General features: G+C 53.2%; 1 protein-coding gene across 2 annotated transcripts in view; it reads left to right on the top strand.

Moving 5' to 3' along the window:
- Positions 1-22,583, top strand: part of GRIK4 (glutamate ionotropic receptor kainate type subunit 4) — a 241,974-nt gene that overhangs the window by 183,022 nt on the left and 36,369 nt on the right. For both annotated transcript variants that reach the window (XM_036354352.1, XM_036354351.1), the window contains 3 exons: positions 10,792-10,899; positions 13,708-13,911; positions 22,030-22,143. In XM_036354352.1, the coding sequence (XP_036210245.1) occupies positions 10,792-10,899; positions 13,708-13,911; positions 22,030-22,143 (426 nt within the window). The remainder of the gene's footprint in view (positions 1-10,791; positions 10,900-13,707; positions 13,912-22,029; positions 22,144-22,583) is intronic.

The following is a 22,583-nucleotide window of genomic DNA, read 5'->3' as shown; positions in this document are numbered from 1 at the left end:
CAGGAGCTCAGGAGGGAAAGGCAAGCATCGCAGCCAGCCTGCGTCCCGTCCCCAATGCCACGGCCTGCAAGCCTATCACCACGGTGCCCCCGCTAAAGGAGGAGGCCTAACTCGGGGCCACACTCCCAGCGGAGCAACATGGCACAGACTGAGACGACTGAGGAACAACCCCCTTCCCCACCTGACACTAGATTTCCATTAACCATGTGAACTTGTTCCCGGAATAGGTCTCCACATTTTTTATTCCTTCTAAACTCTGGGCCTTGGAGTCGATGAATGCCTGCCCTTGCCCCTGCTGCAATGCCCAGGGCAGTGCACATGAGCTCCTCACAGGAGCCAGCCCGAGTCGCCTCTTCCTTGGAGCTCTGATCGTTTAAGTCCATTCCTGCTGAAAGGGAGAGGTTGGCAGAGCCAGCCACGTGGCAGAGGAAAAAGCGCTATGAACGAGCCATATCTCATTTCCAAAGCTGGCGACTCAGCTTGCCAGGGGCTGGTCTCCTGGAACGACCTGCATGCAGCTCAGCCAGAGGTGGGGAGGTTCGTGTGAGACCCTGCAAACCAAGACCTCAGGCACCTGCGTCTTCAGGAAGCTCCAGGGAGTCCAGCTCCGTTCCTCAAGTGCACACCCCCCGCCGCTGCTGGTGGCCAGGCTGCCTCTCTTTATGCCTCCTCCACCCTCCCAGACGGAGCCCCACACCGCATGGGCCCTTCCCCACACCATGCGGGCCCTTCCCGGGGCGAAGGCCCTGCCTGCTGGCCTGGCCTCTGGCTGGGAGGGGACACAGGACACCTCTGTTCCTCGAGTAGCAGTTGTGGCGGGTGTGCTGGTGGGCTCCCTCCTGGTCCCAGCTCCAGACACCTTCCCTCACTTCACAAAGGAAGCAAAGAGCAGCAGGGAACCCCAACAGCACCCTGTCAGGTAGAGGCTGCGCTGGCATTGCTACCTGCGACCTGGGACGGGGAGCAGGTGCCATTCTCTATGTGGAGAGCATCCCCCGCCCCCTGAACCCCTCTTGCTAGGCGCCTCTGACAGCCCAGTCCCATCTCACTAATGAGAGGCCTTTGGGCCCAGATCGGCTCCATGGAGGCCGCTGTCCAATGCATTTCCTTTTGCAATTACAGCTGACAATGGGTGTTATTGTGTAAGTTTCAGGTGCACAGCAGCTGGTTAGACAATCGTACACTTTACGAAGTTCCCCTGGTATTGAAGGCACCACCTGGCACCACACACAGTTATCACAGCATTACAGACCCTATGCCCTTTGCAGCCCCAGGCCCATTGCAACTACCAATTTGTACTTCATTCCTTCATCTTTTCTTTTCTTTTTTAAAAATATTTTATTGATTTTTTTACAGAGAGGAAGGGAGAGGGATAGAGAGTAAGAAACATCAATGATAGAGAAACATCAATCAGTTGCCTCCTGTACACCTCCCACTGGGGATGTGCCCGCAACCCAGGTACATGCCCTTGACCAGAATGGAACCCGGGACCCTTCAGTCCGCAGGCCGATGCTCTATCCACTGAGCCAAACCGGTCAGAGCTCCTTCACCTTTTCACCCATCCCCCAGCCTCCCTCCCCTCTGACAGCCCTCAGTCTGTTGTCTATATCTTCTGAGTCTGTTTCTATTTTGTTTGATTAGTTTGCTCTTCAGATTTCACAAATAAGGGAGATCATGTGGCATTTGACTTTGTCTAACGGCTCATTTTACTTATCACAATCATCTCTGGGTCCATCCATGTTGTCACAGATATAGGATCCATTGCTTTCACGGCTCCGTAATGTTCGCTTGTACATATGTACCTATTTTTACATCCACTCGTCTAGTGAGGGCACTTGGGCTGCTTTCGTATCTTGGTTATTGTAAAAAATGCAGCAGTGAACACAGGGGTGCATATATTCTTTCAAATTAGTGTTTTGGGTTTCTTTGGGTAGATAGCCAGAAGTGGAATCCTGAATTATAGGCAGCTCCGTTTTTAATTTTTGAGGAGCCTCCACACTGTTTCCCACAGTGAGTGCACCAATTTGCCATCCTACCAGCTGCACGAGGGTTCCCTCCTCCACATCCGCACCAGCACTTGTTGTTTGTGGATTTATTAATGACAGCCGTTCTGACAGGTGTGAGGTGATATCTCCTTGTGGTTTTAATTTTCATGTCTCTGATGATTTGTGATATTGACCATCTTTTTATATGGCTATTGGCCATCTGTATGTCCTCTTTGGAGAAGTGTCCATGTCTGGCCATTTTTAAATTGAATTGTTTGGTATTTTGGTGTTGAGTTGTATGTTTTTAGTTTGATGTAGTCCCATTTGTTTATTTTTTTCTTTTGTTTCCCTTGCCCAAGGAAATATATCAGAAAAAAAAATATTGCTAAGAAATTTTATTGCCTATGTTTTTTTTCTAGAAGTTTTATGGTTTCAAGTTTTATATTTAAGTATTTAATCCATTTGGAGTTTATTCTTGTGTGTGGTGTAAGAAGATGGTCTAGTTTCATTGTCTTTTGCATGTATCTGTTAAATTTTCCCAACACGTTTGTTGAAGAGACTGTCTTTATTGCAGTGTATGTTCTTGCCCCCTCTGTCATAAATTAATTGACCATAAAGGTATTGGTTTATTTCTGGGCTCTCTATGCTGTTCCATTGATCTGTGCCTCTCTTTATATCAGTACCAGGCTGTTTTGATTACCAAAGCCTTGTGGTATAGTTTGATATCCAGTATTGTGATCCTTCCAACTTTATTCTTCTTTCTCAACATAATTGTGACTATTTGGGGTCTTTTGTGGTTTCATAAAAATTTTTGGATTATTTCTTCTAGTTCTGTGGGAAACACCATTGTTGTTTTTTTATAGGAATTGCATTGAAGCTATAGATTGCTTTTAATGGTGTTAATTCTTTCTATCCATGGGCTGATATGTGCTTCCATTTATTTGCATGCCCAGTTTCTTTCTTCAATGTCTCACACTTTCCAAGTTACAAGTCTTTTACCTCATTGGTTAGATTTATTCCTAGGTATCTATTTTTCATGCAGTTGTAGATGGGATTCTTTTCTTAGTTTGCCTCATACATTTTCAGTTTGGGAAAGGAGTTCACCATGAATATGCAGACCCTTTGAGCTGCTTTTGCAGACCTGACTCAGCGCACAGGAGGGCAGACCTGGTGAGGTGGGCGCGTGGGGAGCTGCTGGGTGCGCCCCTTCCCCTGAGAACCATGGCAGGGGCTTGGCTTTAAGGGGGAAATGCTGAGGTGACAGGTTCTTGGAGGGGGGAGGGAGGTTGTTGAGGGGCTGCTTGGAAAGACATTGAGAAGACACATGCATTTCTCTTAATTAAGGAGCCAGGAGAGTGGGTTGTCCTGAGGGTGCAGAGAGCTGACAGCAGAGCAGAGACTATGGTCCATTCTCAGATCAGAGGCATAGGGACTACAGGCTGCAGGACCCCAGGCCTGGGCCCTGGCTTTGTCCTAAAGATCAATGAGGATTTCACATGCCCCTCACGGACTACTGGGATCTGAAATTAGAGGGGAAGGCCCCTCAAATCATGGATTCATTTCTCCCTCAACGCTTCCTTCCTTTCTCCAGGAGCAATGCTCCTCCATTAATTAAAAGTCTATTGACTCTCTTCTCCTGTGAGAGCCTGTGCTCGCTGGCCCTGCAGGAGGACAGTCAGAGCAGAGGTCCCACGGGAGGCTGTCACCTGCCCTCCCTGGCCCCGCAGCCTGGTCCTCTCTCCCACAGCACAGGGTCCAGCTGCCTAAGGGCTTCGATGGAAGAGTCACCGGCTCTAGCAGCTGATGCACACACAGCCTGCAAACAATCGTAGCTGCTTGCATTTCACTGTGGCTGCTTCGGGCAGAGGAGGGGCTTGGATGTGTTGCATTTTAAAGGACTGTCCTGCCCTGTGCCTGCGCCTGCCCGTGCTCCCAGGACCTGTGCCCGCGCCGAGGGACTCCTTCTTGCGTCTTTCCGGCAGCTCAGGCCTGGAGCGCTGGAACAGGCTGGGCGAACTCAGCCCATGAGCAGCCATAGCTCAGCCCCATGACGCGGAGCAGGCCATAGGCCCGAGGCGGGAGTGAGGGCGGGCAGCCCGGGGAGAGGAAGCCCAGCAGCCGAGGGGCTGGGGCGGAGGAGGCATGTGCTGGGCAGACGCAGCTCCCAGCTCCCAGCGCCTGTTCCACTCTGCTTCCTGTCACCTAACCATTGGGAGGAGAAAGTGAATACAGGGTAGCCGTGCCCACAGGGCTCTCCTGCGCAGCCCGTCCTGTGGCGTCTCCCCTGGAGCTGCCTGTGGGCATCTCTCTGTCTCTGTGCACAGAGCTCCTGGGGCCCCTGGGCTCTGGGCAGGGCAGAGGCCACACAGGGCTGAGTGCCTGCTCATACCTCCTGCTGCCACGCCAGCGCCTGCAGGAAGCCAGAGGCCGGCCGCCCAGATGGGCCCCTCCCGCTCCTCCAGGCCTGACCTCTGTCCTCCCTCCACGCCCCAACACGACAGCGGCACAGTTGCACTTCGCAGTGGCTCTGGGTGGGTGTGCAGACGAGACCAGCGGTCACGGCCACTCCTGGGAGAGTCTGCAGCCCACCCGGCCATGCCTGACGAGTCACTGCTCAGACCAGGGTGCTGACCCAGCAGGAAAGTTCCCAGGTTCCTAGAGCAGTGAGGCCCGGCACACGCCACCTCCACCTGCCACCAGCGTCCGTCCAGGGGCAGCAGAGGGCTGTCTGGCTGCCCCACGGGCTGCTGGGCATCTTGCCCGCCTCCAACTCCCTTCAGCCCAGGTGCTTCCCCAGAGCCATTCGTTCAACTGGCGTCTGCTGCTCGGAGCTTCAAGTGGCATCATTCATGCAACTCTTTCCAAAGCTCCTCTCCGGCGAGCTTAGCCAGCGGAGTAAGCGCTCTCGGCCCCAGTGCATCCTCTTGGTTGGCAGTACTTTTCTTGTCAGATGAAAACTCCAGCTCTCTGGTGAACTTTCTCCTCAGCACCTGCAACAGCAAGGTCTTCATCCTGGAAATGATGGATGGCTCGCGCTTAGGGCGCCCCCTGCACTCGCTCCAGCTCCGCCTCCCACCCCCTCAGAGGAGGAGCCTGGGAGACTTCTGACCAAAGGAGAAAAAAGAGGGAGCTGAGATGTGGGTAGAAGAAATTATTAAAGTCAGCACTTCTGTCCAAAAAGAAAGGTGGCCTGAGCCTCTTTACTGCCCCACTCGGGGCTTTAACTGCTGAAACCCCAGCTCGGAGGAGAGTCCGTTAAGGCGGCGAGTATCGCTGGGGTGGAGTGAGGGTCAGCCCTGCCCTGGCTGCTCACCTGTCGGTAGAGCACCCGGGACAGCTCTGCAGGCTGCTCTCCCTGTCAAGGGGTGTGGGAGGCCAGACCAAGTCCCACTTTCCATCCCAGAGGCTGGGGGTCGGGCAAGAAGTCTGGAGGCATCTTGGCAAAAGCCAAACATTCAAGCAGAGTACGATTGTCCTCCTTGTTTGTGGACCCATGTTTGCACAAGGGTCTACTCTCCATTCTCTCTCTGTAACCCCCAAAGCCATGCTATGGCACTTCCTGGACATGCGCAGTGAAAGCTGGAGGTGGCAAAAGGCAGGCTCCCGCTGAGGCGGAGGGAGTGAAGCTCAGCCCCTGCCCTGGCTCTGCTCCCTGCCCACACCTTCCTCTGCCTGGTCTGCTTAGTGTCCCTGTGTCCTTGGAACCCACGCCAGTTTGTGGACTGCACTTACGGAGCGGCGCCTGGCGTAACACCTGGCATAATATTTCTGAGCAGAAATATTGAACAGAAAGGCATGGAAACTGCCCTGCGTTTGTAAATGACTGTGTGCAATTAAGAAGCCTGCAATGTGTTCATACCTTCGGACTCATGTCCACATTAACCAAACACGGTGTCTGCACCAAGACTGGGCTCTGTAGTGGGAGCGTGCTGGGCCTCGGCCACGGGCTCCAGAGAGCAGTTCGTGGCGGGTGGGAGGGGCCCTCCAGGGACGCCCCATATTTCAGCTCCGTGTCTGGGCTGCGTGTGCCGTGCCTCCAACCTGGCCCTGCAGCCACCTGTCTGTGGCCTCTATGCCCCTCCCAGGCTGACCTCTGCTAGTCTCTCCTAGTGTCTCTAAGACATTGTAAACTTCCAGGCATTTTTAGGAATTCATGTTTGAGCTGAAAGGGGAGGTACCCTTCCTTTATAGCTAAGGTGACTGAATCCTAAAAAAAAATGACTTGCTTAAAGGAATCTCATAATCCAAGTCAGCAGATATGTACGGAGCACCTGCCGTAAGCCTGGCACCGCCCTGAGGGCATGCGTTGATGCCATCACTATGACAGGGCCGATGCCATCTAGGCCTGGGGATATGATGGGAACAAGACAGTGTCTCATCAGTATCAAATGCTGTACTAGTACAGTGGGCGGGGGCGGGGGGTGCAGTTTGAAACAAATGATACCTGAATAGTTATGAGGCTGCAGGTGAGACGAATGCTCCCAGGGCAAGTTCCAGGCACTGTGCGCACGGGTCCCTGGGAGGCAGACTTGACCGAAGCGGAGGGGCTGGGAAGGGCCTCCAAGATGGCGCCCCTCTGGACGACGCTTGCTGGGTGACTGCCTCCGGCTGGAGGGGAGATGGCGAGGCTGCCTGGGGCTTAGCTGGCTGGCGGCAGAGCTGGGTCCAGAAGCTCGAACGCCACTGCAGCCCATGGCCCCTTCCTTGAACTTTACGTAATATCTTCATAAATACATGCCACATCACAGGCAAAGGAAGAGCAAAGCTGACTTCAGGAATGTGGACTCTCAAGCAGGGCCACTTACGGCAAATGCCGACGGCTAAGCAATAACAGCTCAACTACTTACTAACTGTTGAACTAACCTCCGCAGTCCAAGAAATGACAGTATTTGGGGCAGCACAGCACAGTGGGCCTGCCTGTGTGTGGATGTGCACTAACTGTGGAACTTTGGGCACGAAATCCAATCTTCCGAGCCTCAGTTTTGCCCTATGAAATGGGATGACAGCCATGGCCTCCTTGCTGGGGGGGGTGGGAAGAGTAAATGAGAGAACAAATGTAAGGCATTTCCTTAGGTTTCTGTTCCAAAGTATCATCTTGTGAAATTTTCTTGTGGTTTGTCCTTTAGTTACAACTCTGAAGGTGTGACTGGGTGTTAATTGACTCCAAAATGTATTTATTTAGCATCAGGGATGCTCTAGGTACTCTACTAGAGGCTGCTGATAAAGTCATGACAGGGAGGGGGTCCAAGTCCTTATGCCAGGCATGTTCATACTTTTGAGGCTGAGCTGCATTTAGGTACAATCTAGGGCACACACACACCCCAATCTCCACATAACTAAACCAAACCTAAGAGACAGCGCCACCTGCTCTGTGCACTGCATTCTGACCTACTCTTGGAACACATTTCATTTTTAAAATGCAGGTCTTGACCCACTAAATTGGTTTCTCACCCCATGAATGGGCTGCAATCCCAGTTGAACAACACACTGCCCTACACCCGCGAGCTGACGTTAATGAGCGCGGGCGGAATCAGTCATTTGATGAGGTGTCTTCCATGGGCTCCGTCGGACCTCTCACCTTCGCACTGGCCAGAGTCGTTGTCCTCTGACCAGAATTTCCACAGCGTTCTGTGTGTACGTGCAAATGTGGTGCTAAGGGAATATGTTGACTAAGAGGACAAGGTCTTTAACCAATATTGGCAACTCCCTTTGTTCCCAAATCAGCCCCTCAAGCACTAAGTTGGGCCCTTACTCATCCCCCAGTCTTCCACGTAAGCTAAACTTTCACGATTGGAGACATTAGGTGTAAATTCAATAAACATGTATTCCTTCCTGCTGGGGGTGATCACCAGGGAGGCTCCCATTACAGGCCTTCTTAGCGAGTCTTACATCACGGTGCACGCCTGGGCTGCTGACTCTGAAACCCACTCCTCTCGGTTCAGGCCTGGGGTTGCTAGCCACAGTGCTTTATGCGAACCGTCACTCAGACGTCTGTGCTCAAGGAGACACCAACGTAGTCTGTGCATCCTTCCTAATGCGAACTTCAACTTTGAACCTTAATCTGAGGTAAAAAAAAAAAAAAAAAAAAAAAGAAGAAGAAGAAGAAAGAAAGAAAGGGAGGGAGGGAGGGAGGGAGGGAGGGAGGAAGGGAGGGAGAGAGAGAGAGAGAGAGAGAGAGAGAGAGAGAGAGAGAGAGAAAGGAAGGAAGGAAGGAAGGAAGAAAGAAAGGAAGGAAGGAAGGAAGGAAGGAAGGAAGGAAGGAAGGAAGAAAGAAAGAAAGAAAGAAAGAAAGAAAGAAAGAAAGAAAGAAAGAAAGAAAGAAAGAAAGAAAGAAAGAAAGACGCACGGGTTATTGTTTGTCCAACTTTAGATGGTCCTTGCCAGCGAGGGTCTGGAATTAAGAGCTTGCATTCGGCTAGGCCCGTGGTTGGCAAACTGCGGCTCATGAGCCACATGCGGCTCTTTAGCCCCTTGAGTGTGGCTCTTCCACAAAATACCACGTGCAGGCGCGCATGTACAGTGCAATTGAAACTTTGTGGCCCATGGCATGTGCATAGCATGGCCGGTGCCTGGTGGGTGAGGCAATTAGCTTGTACCCCAGGGCACCTGGCTGGTTTCTCACTTTCCCTCCCACTGCTTTTCAGCAGCTGGATTGCAGGGGTAGTAGCTGCCAGGCTGCTTCACCAAATCTGATGAGGTTGCTAATTTCCTGGGGACTAATGGAAGGATGGGTGTGAGATTAATTTTCCGGTTGGCGTTTAGGGGCTCGTTAGTCTCTTTGCTGCATTCCCAAAGGTGGGGACAGTAAATGACTCAGCTGTCGCTCTGGTTCTGGGTAAATCACTGTACCCCTGACTTCTGGGGGTTCCCATTTCGTGGCTCAGGTAAGACCATGCCAATGGGGCTGGGGAGACAATGAGAACAGTGGGCTGGGCACCAACATAGGTAGGCCAGTGCACAGGCCATTGGGGAGATGGATACAGAACAAATGTGTGTGGTGGAGCTGGGGAAGAGCTGGGGAGGAGCCGGGCAGAGAGCATAGAGCATGAGAGGGGCCGGGCAGGGGGCCAGGAAGGCTTCCGGGAGAGCCCTCTGGGGTCGGGAGCACAGGGGTCCATGCTGGAGCCCTGGAGGTGACCTCACATTGATGGCTCTTTTCGTTTGGTGTCAGTTTCTTTCTCTATAAAACGAGTTTCCTGTGCGGATCTGCAGGAGACAGTCTTGGGAAGGGCAGGTGAACAGGAGCACAGGACCCTTCAGGCCTCCAGGGGGCGCCCTCGCAGGGGCTGGGGAGGAGGTTGGGGCCGTCTCCCCTTTAGCAGAGGAAAGTAGCACCTGTGGAGACCACCAGGCTCCTACCTGACCCTAGAGGTGGGCAGGAGTCCCCAGCTGATGGTCCAGGGAGGTCCGAGCTCGGCCCTCTCCAGTCTCGACGGTGACGTCAGGGAGATGGTCCTGCTCACTCACCACGGACCCCTCCAGGTGGAGATGAGGACCCAGGGGGGACAGGTCTCTACTGATGCTGACACTTTCACAGGAGGGACCCTGAGCCCAGCTCTGGTGGCCAGAGCCACACGGCATCCATGGAAATGTAAGGGTTTTCCAAGAAAGCTGCTGCTGGGGCCTGGCACTGCCTGCAAGGCGGGTGTGGGCACTGCCTTGGGTTCTAGCCAGCCGCACCTCTCTCTCCTGGCTGCCCCCTGCAACTCTCTGCAACAGAAATGATTCGCCAGTGGCTCCAGCTAGTAGAAATATGTTGGTAACACACACACACACACACACACACAAACACAAACATACACACAAACACACACAGACATACAAACACACATGAAAACACACAGAGACACACAAACACAGAGACACACACAGAGACATACACACAAACACACACAAACACACACACAAACATACACACAAACACACACACAAACACACACAGACAAACACACACACAAACACACAAACATACACACAAACACACACAGACATACAAACACACATGCAAACACACAGAGACACACAGGCACACACAAACACACACAGACACACAGAGACACACACAGACATACACACAAACACACACAGACAAACACACACACAAACACACAAACATACACAGAGAGACACACACAGAGACACACACATGCAGCAAAGTGGCGCCTCCAGGATGCGGGCTCGAGAGGAGGACAGAGAAAACCTGCATCTCCATCTATAGGCAGAGAGGGGGACTCGGAAAGGTTTACGTCACTTGTCTCAGTTCTCACATCTGGCAGAGGAACCAACCAGGACTGGAACCGGCTCTTCCCTCCTCTGGTTCCTTCATTCATCAAGCCCCTCAGCAAACATTAAAGGCCTGGGGGTCCCAGCTCTCCCCAGCCCCCCCCCCCCCCGACTCTCTCAGAGAAGCGAGCGACTGCAGGCGGAGGGAGCAAAGGCTGTGCGGCTCACTCCCGCCTCCAGACCTGGAACCCGCACGTTCCACTCCCTTTGGTGAGAGAACGTCCCTGCGCTACCTGCCATTCCTGACTTATTTCTCCGTTTATTCTCCCAGCACTCCTGAGCCTGTGCCCCTTTCTTCCCTTCCTCCCTCAGGTCTCTTCACCCTTTTCTGGCCCGCAACCCATGGAAATTACCCCAGGTTAGCCCCTTGGCTGTGCAGGCCAGGCCGCATCTCCCCGCTTCTGTGGCTTACCTGGGGCAAGGGCCCCACCCTCTTGGTTCCTGCACCCGCAGGGCCTGGGCACCAGCTGCCAGCCCCCCCTCCCGCCCTTTCTCCCCAGCCCTTTCTCCTTGGTCTCCTCAGATTGGCCAGTGGCACGTGGCAGACGGCCTCAGCATGGACAGCGGCCTCTATGCCTCCAACACGTCCAACAGTCTCTTCAACACCACCCTGGTCGTCACCACCATTCTGGTAAGCAGGTGCCCCCACCTCCTGGCTGCAGCCCCAGGGTGCTCCCCAAGTCCAGCCACTCACAGGCTCCCCAGTGAGCGGAGGATGGAGCTCTAGTCACAGCCCCCGGCCAGCTGGACAGCATGGGGGGCAATTCACTCCAGTTGCTGTTCCCCCTGGAAACCAAGTGTGATGAGTCCCAAAGCAGCTGGGAGAGGGGGATGGATGGGGTCACCCTTCCAGGCAGTCGGAGAGCTGTGATGGCCGAGGGAAGGGGGCCTAGAGGCACAGGCGGGAGAAGCCCACCAGGCTGTCTGCTTCTCGTTCATAACAGCCACCTCGCTCCGGGCCCATGTCCTCGTGCTCAGCTGCTGAGAACATGCTCAGCCCGCAGGGCCGGCTGCTGCCTTTCTATTGTATTCAGTTTTCTTCCAGAATCCCCGCGCCCTCCTCCCTGCGCCCTCCTCCCCTCGCCAGGCACTGCGCTCCTCCCTGCCCACGGAGACGGGAGACTCCATCCTGTCCTCAGATAGGTCAGAAACGAGGGCGCCAGGGAAGCTCAGCCCAGCCAAGGGAGCCTTCTCCCCCCTGAGGACCACGTTTTCAAAGATGTGTCAATGCAACCACCTGCGTGGACAAAGCAGCAATTACGTGGTTCCTCTCCCCCGCACCCCATTCCCTGTTAACTGCTCAGCAGCACACCTCCCTGCCCGGCCACCCCTGTCAGCCGCACCCAGTGTGGCCACACTGATAGAGTCCAGCCCAAAGCAGAGACGGGATGGATCTGTGCGCGCCGCTGATGTGCAAGGTCTGCAGAGGTGCTGCTTCTCTTAGGCTTTCAGAGATGCTGAAGGGCTCGGGGCTCCATCCCCACCTTCATGAGCTGCTGGCCCGGCTGGGGCTGGACTTGATGTGCTACAAGCAGAGTGGGGCAGGGCCAGAGGGTCCGGCCATCCGGGAGACAGCAAAGCCTTCTGAGGAGCAGGGGCATGGAAGATGCGCTCCAGGCCGAGGAGGGGGAGGGAGAAATGAATCAGAGAGAGTATGGTCAATGCCTGGAAATGCTTGGAAGGGCAGATTCCCCAGAGCTGAGCCCTGGGGGAGGTGAGCTATAGGCCAGAGGCGCAGGCTGGGTCCGGCTGTGGAGGGACTTGAAGGCCAGGCTGCTGAGCTTTCCCTGCACCTGGTGGGAGCCAGGTGTCACTGGACATGTCTGTTTGTTCATCGATGGGCGTTTATTATCCCCTGTGCTGGGCAGTGTGCTTGGTGCTCCGCACTAGACAGGCCTGGGGCGGGCAGTGTAAACACCCAGGTGGGCAGAGCCTCCCTGAGGGGAGGTCTGAGCAGACACCTGACGGGACGGACATGGCAGCCAAGTCATCTGGGAGGAGACATCCTGGCAGAGGGAACACCGAAGCAAAGGGCAGAGCGAGCAGTTCCCATCTCAGCTCCAGCTCCCGCTCCCTGAGCCCGCTGCCCCACCTGAAGCACAAGCACTGCCCTCTCACTGCCACCAACTCACAGAGCCACACCTCCTGGGCTTATGGGCCTGGGCACCCTCCCACCGGGTGTGCAGATGAGGAGCTGAAGCTCAGAGAGACGCGCCTGGGGTTGGGGGTGCTCTGCCGGCAGCTTTCCTCTCCCAGCTTCGCAGCTGCTCGCTCCTGTGCAGGCGCATTCCCTCCAGTCCTGTGGGTGCCGCCCCACCTCCCCACTCTGCTGCACAGGGCTGCCTCTCGGAGCCTGCCTGCCTGTGTGGGCATCTGCCTGGGACTTCCCTTCGTGACTGATGGGCCCTTGGCTTTCTGACCCTCAGCTCTTCTGGACGCTCTTCTGTGTTCTGTGGCTCCCCTCACTCCCCTAACATCACTGTCTCCATGAGGTCTGCTTACCCCTCTCTGTCCTTCCTGGCTTCTTCCTCTCAGTGGCCTCACAGATTCTGGACCTTCAGCCATTGCTGCTACAAGAGTCTCCCAACCTCGGCCCCAACCTTGCCCTTACTCCACATTTTAAACAGATTCAACATGTTCCAAATCCTTTTCCTTCCAAATCATCCCTGGCCGTGAGAAGCCACCCTCAGTCATCTACCCAGGCATTCTGTCCCTTGCTACTCAATATTCTACACTTATATCTTAAGTCTTTAAAACTGTTAATGCTTCCCTACTATATGTGTGGTGTACAGTCACCTTGTGCTGGCATCCAGGCTCTGCTGACCTTAATTCATCTTCCTACATTTCTTCTCTGGCCCCTCTCTCCCATGCTGAACGCCCTGCATGGCCTCACTCAGGCCCTTGATCACGCCTGTGAGGCCTGCCATCCACACCCTTCCATCGGTCAGTGTTCTGTCATCCTCCAGACCCAGCTCACGCCCCACCTCCTCCACGGAGCTTTCCAGAGGCCCTATCCCTCTTCCCAACACTCCTGGCTGGACCAGCTCCCCCGTGGCTGCAGGTGCTCAACACGGGTTCTTACCTGGCCTGCTGTCTTCTTGGCATCCTTGTATTTCTTGTTGCTCAGTGATAGGTCCGTGCGGAATAAACAAACAAACAGACAAGGGATGGAGGGGGGTGGGGTCAGGCAATGACCTTACATAAAGCAGAAGGCCTTCAGCTTGACACTCTGCAGTGGGACTCTTGTTTGTTCCTGGTAAGATAAGTGCCTTGAATTTGGAGGAGGGGAGCTAGTCACCACCTCCAAAGTAGCCTGTCACCTAGTCCACTTCCCTTCATCTCCCCATCGCCTCCCGAACCTCCTGTGCCCCAGGTCCCATCTCATGTACTTAGACACCAGGGCTGAGATGAGAATGACAGCTGCCCAGTTTTGCTGCAGGAAAACCCATATTTAATGCTGAAGGGGAATCACCAGGAGATGGAAGGCAATGACCGCTACGAGGGCTTCTGTGTGGACATGCTCAAAGAGCTAGCAGAGATCCTCCGGTTCAACTACAGGATCCGCCTGGTTGGGGATGGCGTGTATGGCGTTCCCGAGGCCAATGGCACCTGGACAGGAATGGTCGGGGAGCTGATCACGAGGGTAAGGAATGAACAGGTGATTTGGACGGGGGCGGGCTGGGGAGGGAGATGGAAGGACATAGAGCTGTGCTGTGTGCTTATAAACCCTCCACTGATACAGTCCGTTAGTCGTTCATTTTTTTCATTTATTTCTCTGTTCATTGCACAAATCTTTACTGAGCTGGCCCTGGTGAGAATCACTGGTGACTATTTAAAATCATGATGTTTTCCTAGTCCAAGGGCAAAAGACAAAGAGAGAATCTTAAAAGCAGCAAGAGAAAAGCAATTAATTACCTACAAGGGAGTGCCCATACGACTGTTGGCTGATTTCTCCACAGAAACTTTGCAGGCCAGAAGGGAGTGGCAAGAAATACTCAAAGTGATGAATAGCAAGAACCTACAACCAAGATTACTCTACCCAGCAAAGCTGTCATTTAGAATTGAAGGTTAGATAAAGAGCTTCCCAGATAAGAAAAAGCTAAAGGAATTCATCAACACCAAACCAGTATTACATGAAATGTTGATGGGTATTCTTTGAGAGAAAAAAAAAAGATTTTTAAAAAATGAACAATAAAATGGCAAAAAAATGCATTAATTATCAATAATTGAATCTAAAAATCAAAATAAATGAACAAAATAAACTGATGAATAAAATAGAACCAGAGGCATGGGAGCATGGAACACACTGACATCTCAGAGGGAAGGGGGGAGGGGAACAGGAAGAGATCAACCAAAGAACTGATATGCACACATGCATTAACCATGGACCCAGACCGTAGGGTGGCGAGGGCCTGGGGCGGGACATGAACCGGGTGGAGGGGGACAATGGGGGACAAGGGGGGCATCTGTAATACTCCCAGCATTAAATATTTAAAAATAAATAAGTAAGTAAATCACAGGGAAGGATCAGTGTCAGAGGATCAGTCACAGGCACAGTTGCTGCATGTTGTGTCATTTTCTGCCTTCACTAAAGCTCTTACAGACCCAGGCCCAGGTGCACTAGTTCAGGCTTACACGTCCAGGATTTCCAGAGTGAGTGTGGATTAAAACTCAGGTGAGCATCATGGAATATCCGTCATCTGTTAGGTTAGAGCAGGGGTCCTCAAACTTTTTAAACAGGGAGCCAGTTCACTGTCCCTCAGACCGTTGGAGGGCCGGACTATAGTTTAAAAAAAAACTGTGAACAAATTCCTATGCACACTGCACATATCTTATTTTGAAGTAAAAAAACAGAACGGGAACAAATACAATATTTGTATTTGCATGTGGCCCGCGGGCCGTAGTTTGAGGACCCCTGGGTTAGAGCAAGAATATGGAAAGTTCTTCCAGCCCCTGGCCGGGCGGCTTAGCTGGATGCAGCATCATACCTACAGCCAGAGATTGCATGTTTGATCCCCGGTAGGGCCACATGAGAAACAGCTGATCGATGTCTCTCTCTCTCTCTCTCTCTCTCTCTCTCTCTCTCTCTCTCTCTCCCCTTCCTCTCTCTAAAATAAATTTTAAAGTAATTTGAAAAACAACAACAAAGTCTTTTCAGGGGGAAATCTCTTGTTTTCTTGGTACACACTATTAACATCTGAAAAAATTAGTCAAGTCATTATTCATGCAAGCCTATATTTTCATAACTGACTTTTACGGTCAGGGTGGGTGATGGGCACCCCAATGCAATCTCACCAGCCCTGCACTCTCTGCTTTCCAAGGGCAGAAGGACCCCCTGGGAAGGCAGCCCTGCAGCCCGCCAGCCGATGTTCATGTGCCACGTGCTCCCCATCCCTCTCTCCAATACACATGCCTCTCAGCTACGTGTTATCCCCGCTTTCAAAATGCGCCACCTGAGCTCAGAGCGCTGGACCAACTGGTCTGAACTCACCGTCAGCATGAGGCTGCGCTGGGATTTGAACTCAGAGCCCGCATGCTTCCCGTGCAGCACTGGGCCTCCGCTGCCTGTGATGTCTCCAAGGAAGGCCACCTGGGTCCAGCCCTCCCCCTCCTGCCTCGTCTCCTCCCTCACCTCACATCTCCCTCCCTTCTACCCCTGCTTTCTCTTCTTCTTTCTTTACTCCCTTCCCTTTATCTAGCAAATTAATATGATTTTTTAAAATTTATCTGTATTGTTGAAAGTGTTACAGATGTCCCTTTTGTTTTGTGTTTTTTCCCCCATTGACCCCTCCACTCCACACCCATCCCTCCCAGGCCTTCACCACACTATTGTCTGTGTCCATGGGCTCTGCATACATGCATATGCTCTCCCTGGTTAATATGATTTTAACCCTTTACCTGTACCAAACTTGGTATATAAGATGCATTTTTAAAATCCTTGTCTTTAAGGTTTACATTTTAGTTGGGGCATTAAATAAGCTATCCTCGACAAAGTGTTGTGGGTTCTGTGCAGGCTGGAGTGGGAAGGGGTCAAGAGCTGAGGGGGTGCTGAGGCATCTATCTGGCCGTGTGGGCCTAGCCGGGTGCACAGCAAGGCTTGTGCAGAGAACTGGGAACTGCCCACTGCACTGCAGCCCAGGGAGCAGGTCGGGAGGCAGGGGGACTTGCTCCCAGAGAGGCTGGCAGGTGCCGGACTGACCAGTCAACAGGAGGGACAGAGGCCTAGGGAGGAGCCGGCAGCCGCTCCCTGGGGCGGGCTGGCGGGGGGGGGGAGCCTGGCTGTTTGGGAGACTCCCTGGACATTCCTCGCTCGAAGGAAAGGGGATGCTGCTTTTCTCCCAGGTCAGACCTCCTGGCAGCCTTCCTGCTCCATCGCACTGTGGGTGGCGGCCAGGTGTGTAGACACAGAGTGCTGAACCCGAGGTGAGGCAGCACCTGCACCTCAGCCAACACCAGGCTCTGTCTGAGTCCGAAGGACTGTCTGGAGCCCCAAGGCGGCTCGCAGCTGCCTGGTCTCAGCAAGTCAGAGCCTGGCTCCCCCCACCCCGCCACACACACACACACACACACACACACACACACACACACATACACACACCTCTGAAGCAGCCCAGCCTCGGCCCTTCCTCCCTCACCTCCAGGAGTGAAGGTCCTATCCTGACCCTGAAGCCAGGGTCCTACTAGCCCCTTGGACATGTTTTCTGTCCTCGGCCTATGCATGGATTCAGCGTCACTGGGTTCAAGGTTGAGGAGGAACAGCGGCTACTCCCCTGCACTCACGGTCTCTGTGCATGGCCCTCCGAGGACTGCTGGGCAGGTTATCTATTGGGCACGGGTGACGGGCAAGACCACCCTGCTCGCCAAGCACGTGCTGTGCGGAGGCTGTGTCCACCTGTAGACTTTCTTCCTACAAAGAGGCCTATTGCCGAACCGGTTTGGCTCAGAGGATAGAGCGTTGGCCTGCGGACTCAAGGGTCCCAGGTTCGATTCCAGTCAAGGGCATGTACCTTGGTTGCGGGCACATCCCCACTGGGGGGCGTGCAGGAGGCAGCTGGTCGATCTCTCTCATCGATGTTTCTAACTCTCTATCCCTCTCCCTTCCTCTCTGTAAAAAATCAATAAAATATATTAAAAAAAAAAAAAGAGGCCTATGTTTGCCAAGCCATGTGCCCACTGAGGCTCCTGGAAGGACCGATTTTTATAATTCAGCTGATGGCCACCTGTGCTCTGAATGAAGCGCAGTGTATAAAATAATGAGGCCACAGTCTGTAGTACATGCAAAATGGAGGCACTTACAAACTTCATGGGAACATAGAGAAAAATAGAAGTGGTTCCGCTCCAGGGAAGCAGGCAGCATTGGCGCAAAGCTCACAACACGTACAGCTCTTGTGTGTTGAGGACTGAGCACCTCCCAGCATTTATCATGCGCCATTTCCTCCCCAACAGCGGGGTGAGGTGAACATTGTTGCTCACATTTCATCACAAAGAGGCTGAGGTTGACATCAGCTTACCAGAAAGGCTAACTCAGGTCATACAACTAACAAGCGATTGATCTGAAATTCAAAGCCAACCTGCCTGACATCGAAGTCCATGTGGATCTCATGTCCTTGAAGCCTCTGAGGGAATTAACAGTGAGGGGGCCCTGATGGCCCTGCGGGAACTGATAGGCACCAAGGGGAGAGAGTTACAGGCAGAGGGAACTGTGGGGACAGACCCGGAGTCTGAAATACCTGACAGGCTTAAGGAACATGCCCGGGCCATGTGGCCCCGTCACAGGTGGAGGGAAGTCAGTAGCAGGAGGTGATGCTGGAAAGGCAGCCCCAGGCCAGGCTGTGAGGTGGCTGTGAGGAGTGTGGGCTGTACACTACAAGCAGCCAGAGCTACTGGTGTTCGTGGGCAGGAATAAGGTGGTCAGATCTGTGGTGTAGAAGTAGACCCCAGAGCAGTGGCTGTCCAGGTGTGGTCTGGGACCAGCTGCAGCCCTGGGATGCGCCAGGAACCCGCGTTCCGTTCCAGCTCCATCCAGACCCACTGAGGTGGGCACTCTGGCGGGGCCAGCGATTTGCATTCTAACAGGTCCAGGCGATGCTGGTGCGGGTTTGGATTTGAGAATGCTGGGGCCATGCAATTTCATGGCTGGATGGAGTGCGAGACAGGAAGCAGCAGACCAGCGCAGGGACTCATGAGTGATTCACATGGAGACCTGAGGGCAGCAACATTGAGATTCAAGTGACAGGAATGATTCACAGGCATTGGGGGGCTGGGACTCAGTTCTTAATGGGGAGGAACAGTATAGGAAGGGAGAGAAGGCTCCTGGCTGACGCCTTGTCTCAGTGTTGGTGGCAGGTGGCTGGTAACGCATGACCTGAGAAACAGTCCATGGAAAAGATGGTGAGTGGGAGGTGTCCATGGCTTGGATCTGAAGCCCCAAGATCAGGATGGAGAGGAGTATGGGGAGCCCTGGGTGAGGGAGGCCAGTGGGAGGGCAAGGCTGGGCGGAGCTCCGTCCGGGAGGCATCAGGACAGGTGTGATGAACCGGGAGCACCCGCTGCTCACCCTGTCCTCACACCCCTTTCCTCCCTGCTGGCCGCCCAGGATGCAGGTCCCTGATCCGCTGGCATCAGCTCTGTGGCTTGGACAAGTCACCACTGTTTCTGACCCCTGGGTTATGGAAAGAAATCAGTGACCAGTGAGTCTCTGTGGTTCTCTCTCCTCCCCTTCCTCCCGTGTCTGTCACCCACCTCCCGACATTAGGCTCTGCTTGCACTTCCTCTCTGGGCTCAGGTCCTCAGCCTTCCCACCGTCTGTCCTCAAACACCTGCATGGGTGTGTGCACAGCCACATGTAGACCTTGTGTCACAGAGTCACCAGCCGGCAGGTGAACCTGGCAGAGTGCTGGCCTGTGTGGTGTGAGCAGGAGGCGGTGAGGGACAATTAGGATGCGTCTTTCTTGCCTCTCTGCAATCATTCCCTTCACTAGAGCTAATTGGATTTGTTGCAGGTTCAGTAGGCAGCCTCGGAACCAAACTGACCAGGTTTGAACGCAGGTCTGCCACTTGCTTTATCTGAAACTTGGACAAGTTCCTTACCTCTTTGTGCCTCATTTTCCTGATCTTTAAAATGGGGGTCAAAGTAGTGACTTAGCGCCTGGAGCTGTTATGAGCACCGCGCAAGGCAATGCCGGTGCCGTGCTCATTCGGGGCAGAGCCTGACGCAGGCAGGGCTGCAGGTGCTGGTTTCGTTAGCATCACACAGTGGCCTGCAGGCCCTCCATTGCCTAAAGCACTGCAGGGCCTTCTAATTCTTTCCAGCGCTGCATCTTACACCTGCCTCTCCAGCCTCTCCGCACAGCTCACTTCTGCCCTGGCTCCTCTGCCCTCTGGCCTCTTCCAGCCCTGGAGGCACCAGGCTCCTCCCTGCCGCGGGGCTTGGGCACAGGCTGTCCCTTCCCCAGGACGCTCCCCCCAGGCCTTCTCAGGTGAATCCTGTCAGGCAACTTAGTTTCACCCGGGGAAAGGCCTGTGGGTTTCTTAGGCTCTGCTCTACCTTCTCCTGGTGCCATACACGCCTCCCTTATAACATTTCTTATAGTTTACTATAAGAGGATTTGAAGGAGCTGGGGGGTCAAAGGACTGGGTGCTATGTTTATCTCTGACCAGTCTTATTAGTTTTGGTTTCTAACATTTCTTCAATTCCTTCTTTCCAACCAGTTTTCTTTTTGCCTCTTCCTCTTCCCAAGTCTTGGGCTGCCGATTTGGCACTCACCACGCACCAGCGGGGCATGGGGCACGCTGGGCTCTGTGGCTGACTGAACTCGGTGCAGGGCTGAGGTTCTAAAAGCCCCAAACAACCCTCCACAGAACCTCCACGTGCAGATGCTAACAGGCCTCTGCCCCACCTCCCTCCCTGACCCAAGGGTTGATTCAACACTGTCTTGGGGAACTACAGAATGAGCACAGTGAGCTACTCACAGTTTTTGTTTGTTGTTAACAATCTCTTACATCTGCAGGCTAGTCTCTTTTCACCCTGGCCTCCCTGTATAAGGCCCTGAGCTTATTAACCTTCTAAGTCTCCTGGCGGCTTTAGCAGGTAGAACAGAGTTGGGTTGGAGGCCTGGAGGGGGGGCGGGCAGTAGAGAAGAAACTGACCTTGCCAGTGAATGTGCCCTCTCATCCATCACACACCCTGGTGTAGAAAGTCAGGGCCAGCATGTCTCTCTCCCTACTTCCTTTCAGTGATTGGGGAGGAATGTGTGTGAATTTATCTGCTTATAAGTGGTTGGACACTTTACTTTCCGATATTTCTTTCTTCATATTTTTCATCAACTCATCCACAAGAATTAGGAGTTAAAGAGGCTGAAATGTAGCCCTACCCAGTTTGGCTCAATGGATAGAGCATCAGGCTGTGGACTGAAGGGTCCTGGGTTCGATTCCAGTCAAGGGCATGTACCTCGGTTGCAGGCTCAATCCCTGGGCATCTGTGGGAAGCAACCAATCAATGTGTCTTTCTCTGCCTCTCCCCCTCCCTTCCACTCTCTCTAAAAGTCAATGGGAAAATATCCTCAGGTGAGGATTAACACACACATAAAAGGAAAAAGCTGAAATGTAAACCAATGGCAGCCAGTCTAGATGCATGCTGAGATCCTAAGTATTAGCATGTCAGCATCACACGTTCCTGGTCTGGGTGAAGACTCGGGCACTGGCGTTTTCATGGAGTCTTTCAGATGATTGGATGTAGGGGTCATGGACTACATTTGAGAACCACTGAGCACTGCTGAGAAGGACCCAACACTCTCTTAGCCCTGATCCGGGGCTGAGGGATGAGGTGACGGAAGCCTTGAAGAGGGAAGTGGCTGGGGCAGAGCGTGGAGGAGAACTGAACGTCAGCGCTGGGCTCTCCCCATTCTGTTTGCAGGGGAGCAGCCCACTGGGGAGTGAGCTTGCTCTGCAGTGGGATGGAGTTAGATCAGATGCAAGAACTTCTGGCAGAGGGAGCCTATATCCCTCCTTCCCCAGAGGACCTCAACTCAGCACAGACCGTCCAATGTGGGCATTAAGGTGCAACATGGAGGCAAAACGAAAGGAAGGAAACATCTTCAGAACAAATTCTGCTGATTTTGCATGAAAGGGACCAGAGGGCCTTCTCTCCGTTCTGCTGTGGAAGTTGAATTTTAGCCTCAAGAGCAACTTCCGTGGCGAGTGGGCCAGGAGGCCTGTGGCTTGGTCCCAGCTCCGTGGACAAGCTCAGTGATGTTTGGCCACTTGCTTGATTTCTTGGGCCCCATTTCTTCAACATCTGCCCCGAAACGTATGGGTTGCTTTAGATTGTTTTTAATTTCTGTGGTTCCATTATTCTTATATTTTATTGTAATCCCACCCCCTGCAAAAGTGCCTTACACCATGTGGGAACTCAGTGATGTTTTAGTGACTAATTAAATTAATAAGTTGAATAAAAAAAACAACAACTCAATGTTGAGGTTCCAGGAAACCTATCTACCAGTTTCCCCATTTGTTGCCCCTATTCTAGGGCATTTGAGTCTATCTCTGAGCAGTCTACAGTGGTCCTTCCTGCCTTTTATTCTTAATTAGTATGTAGAGGGCCTAACCTCCAGTGACCGTCAGTGATCATTCAGACCTTGGAGATGCTCCTTAGGGTCACTTGCATGGCAGAGAAGCCATCCCCCGGGAGTGGTGGCCTCTGTCTCTGTCCTGGTGCCCCGTCCCATGCGGCCGCCCCTGATGGGCTCTCTCTCCCTTCCAGAAAGCAGACTTGGCTGTGGCTGGCCTCACCATTACCGCTGAGCGTGAGAAGGTGATTGATTTCTCCAAGCCGTTCATGACTCTGGGGATTAGCATTCTTTACCGCGTCCACATGGTAAGCATTTCTGTCATTCATCTTATTTGCATGCAAACACCAAGTTATATAGTAATTAAGAATGACTTGTGGAAATATTTAGATTTCAAGACTTAAGTGCAAATGTGCTGGGCTATTCTTTCCCCCAGCAGCTGCATGATTGGTAAACAAGAAGAACGGAAGAGTCACACTGTGGGCGTCCCTGTAAATACTGCGTCTGCCTCACTGAGTAGGGATGGCCAGGAGTGACTGCTCAGTCAGGGATGGCTGCCTGCTGGTTCCTGTGCTTCCTCCTGGAGGACAGGCCACAGCACAGCGAGGTTCCCAGCACCCTCCTGACTTCACGGCTCAGCTACACTCTGCACACTCGGAGTGTGGTGTCTGGTGGAGGCACACAGGCTCCTTCCACTAGTGCATAAAGGGCAGATGATTTAATGTCACTTATCCCTGATGTGTCCCCT

Source organism: Myotis myotis, unplaced genomic scaffold (assembly GCF_014108235.1).
Source record: "Myotis myotis isolate mMyoMyo1 unplaced genomic scaffold, mMyoMyo1.p scaffold_m19_p_20, whole genome shotgun sequence".
Lineage (NCBI taxonomy): Eukaryota > Metazoa > Chordata > Mammalia > Chiroptera > Vespertilionidae > Myotis > Myotis myotis.
Note: the sequence above shows the minus strand (reverse complement) of the source record. Positions and strands in the feature narration are given on the sequence as shown.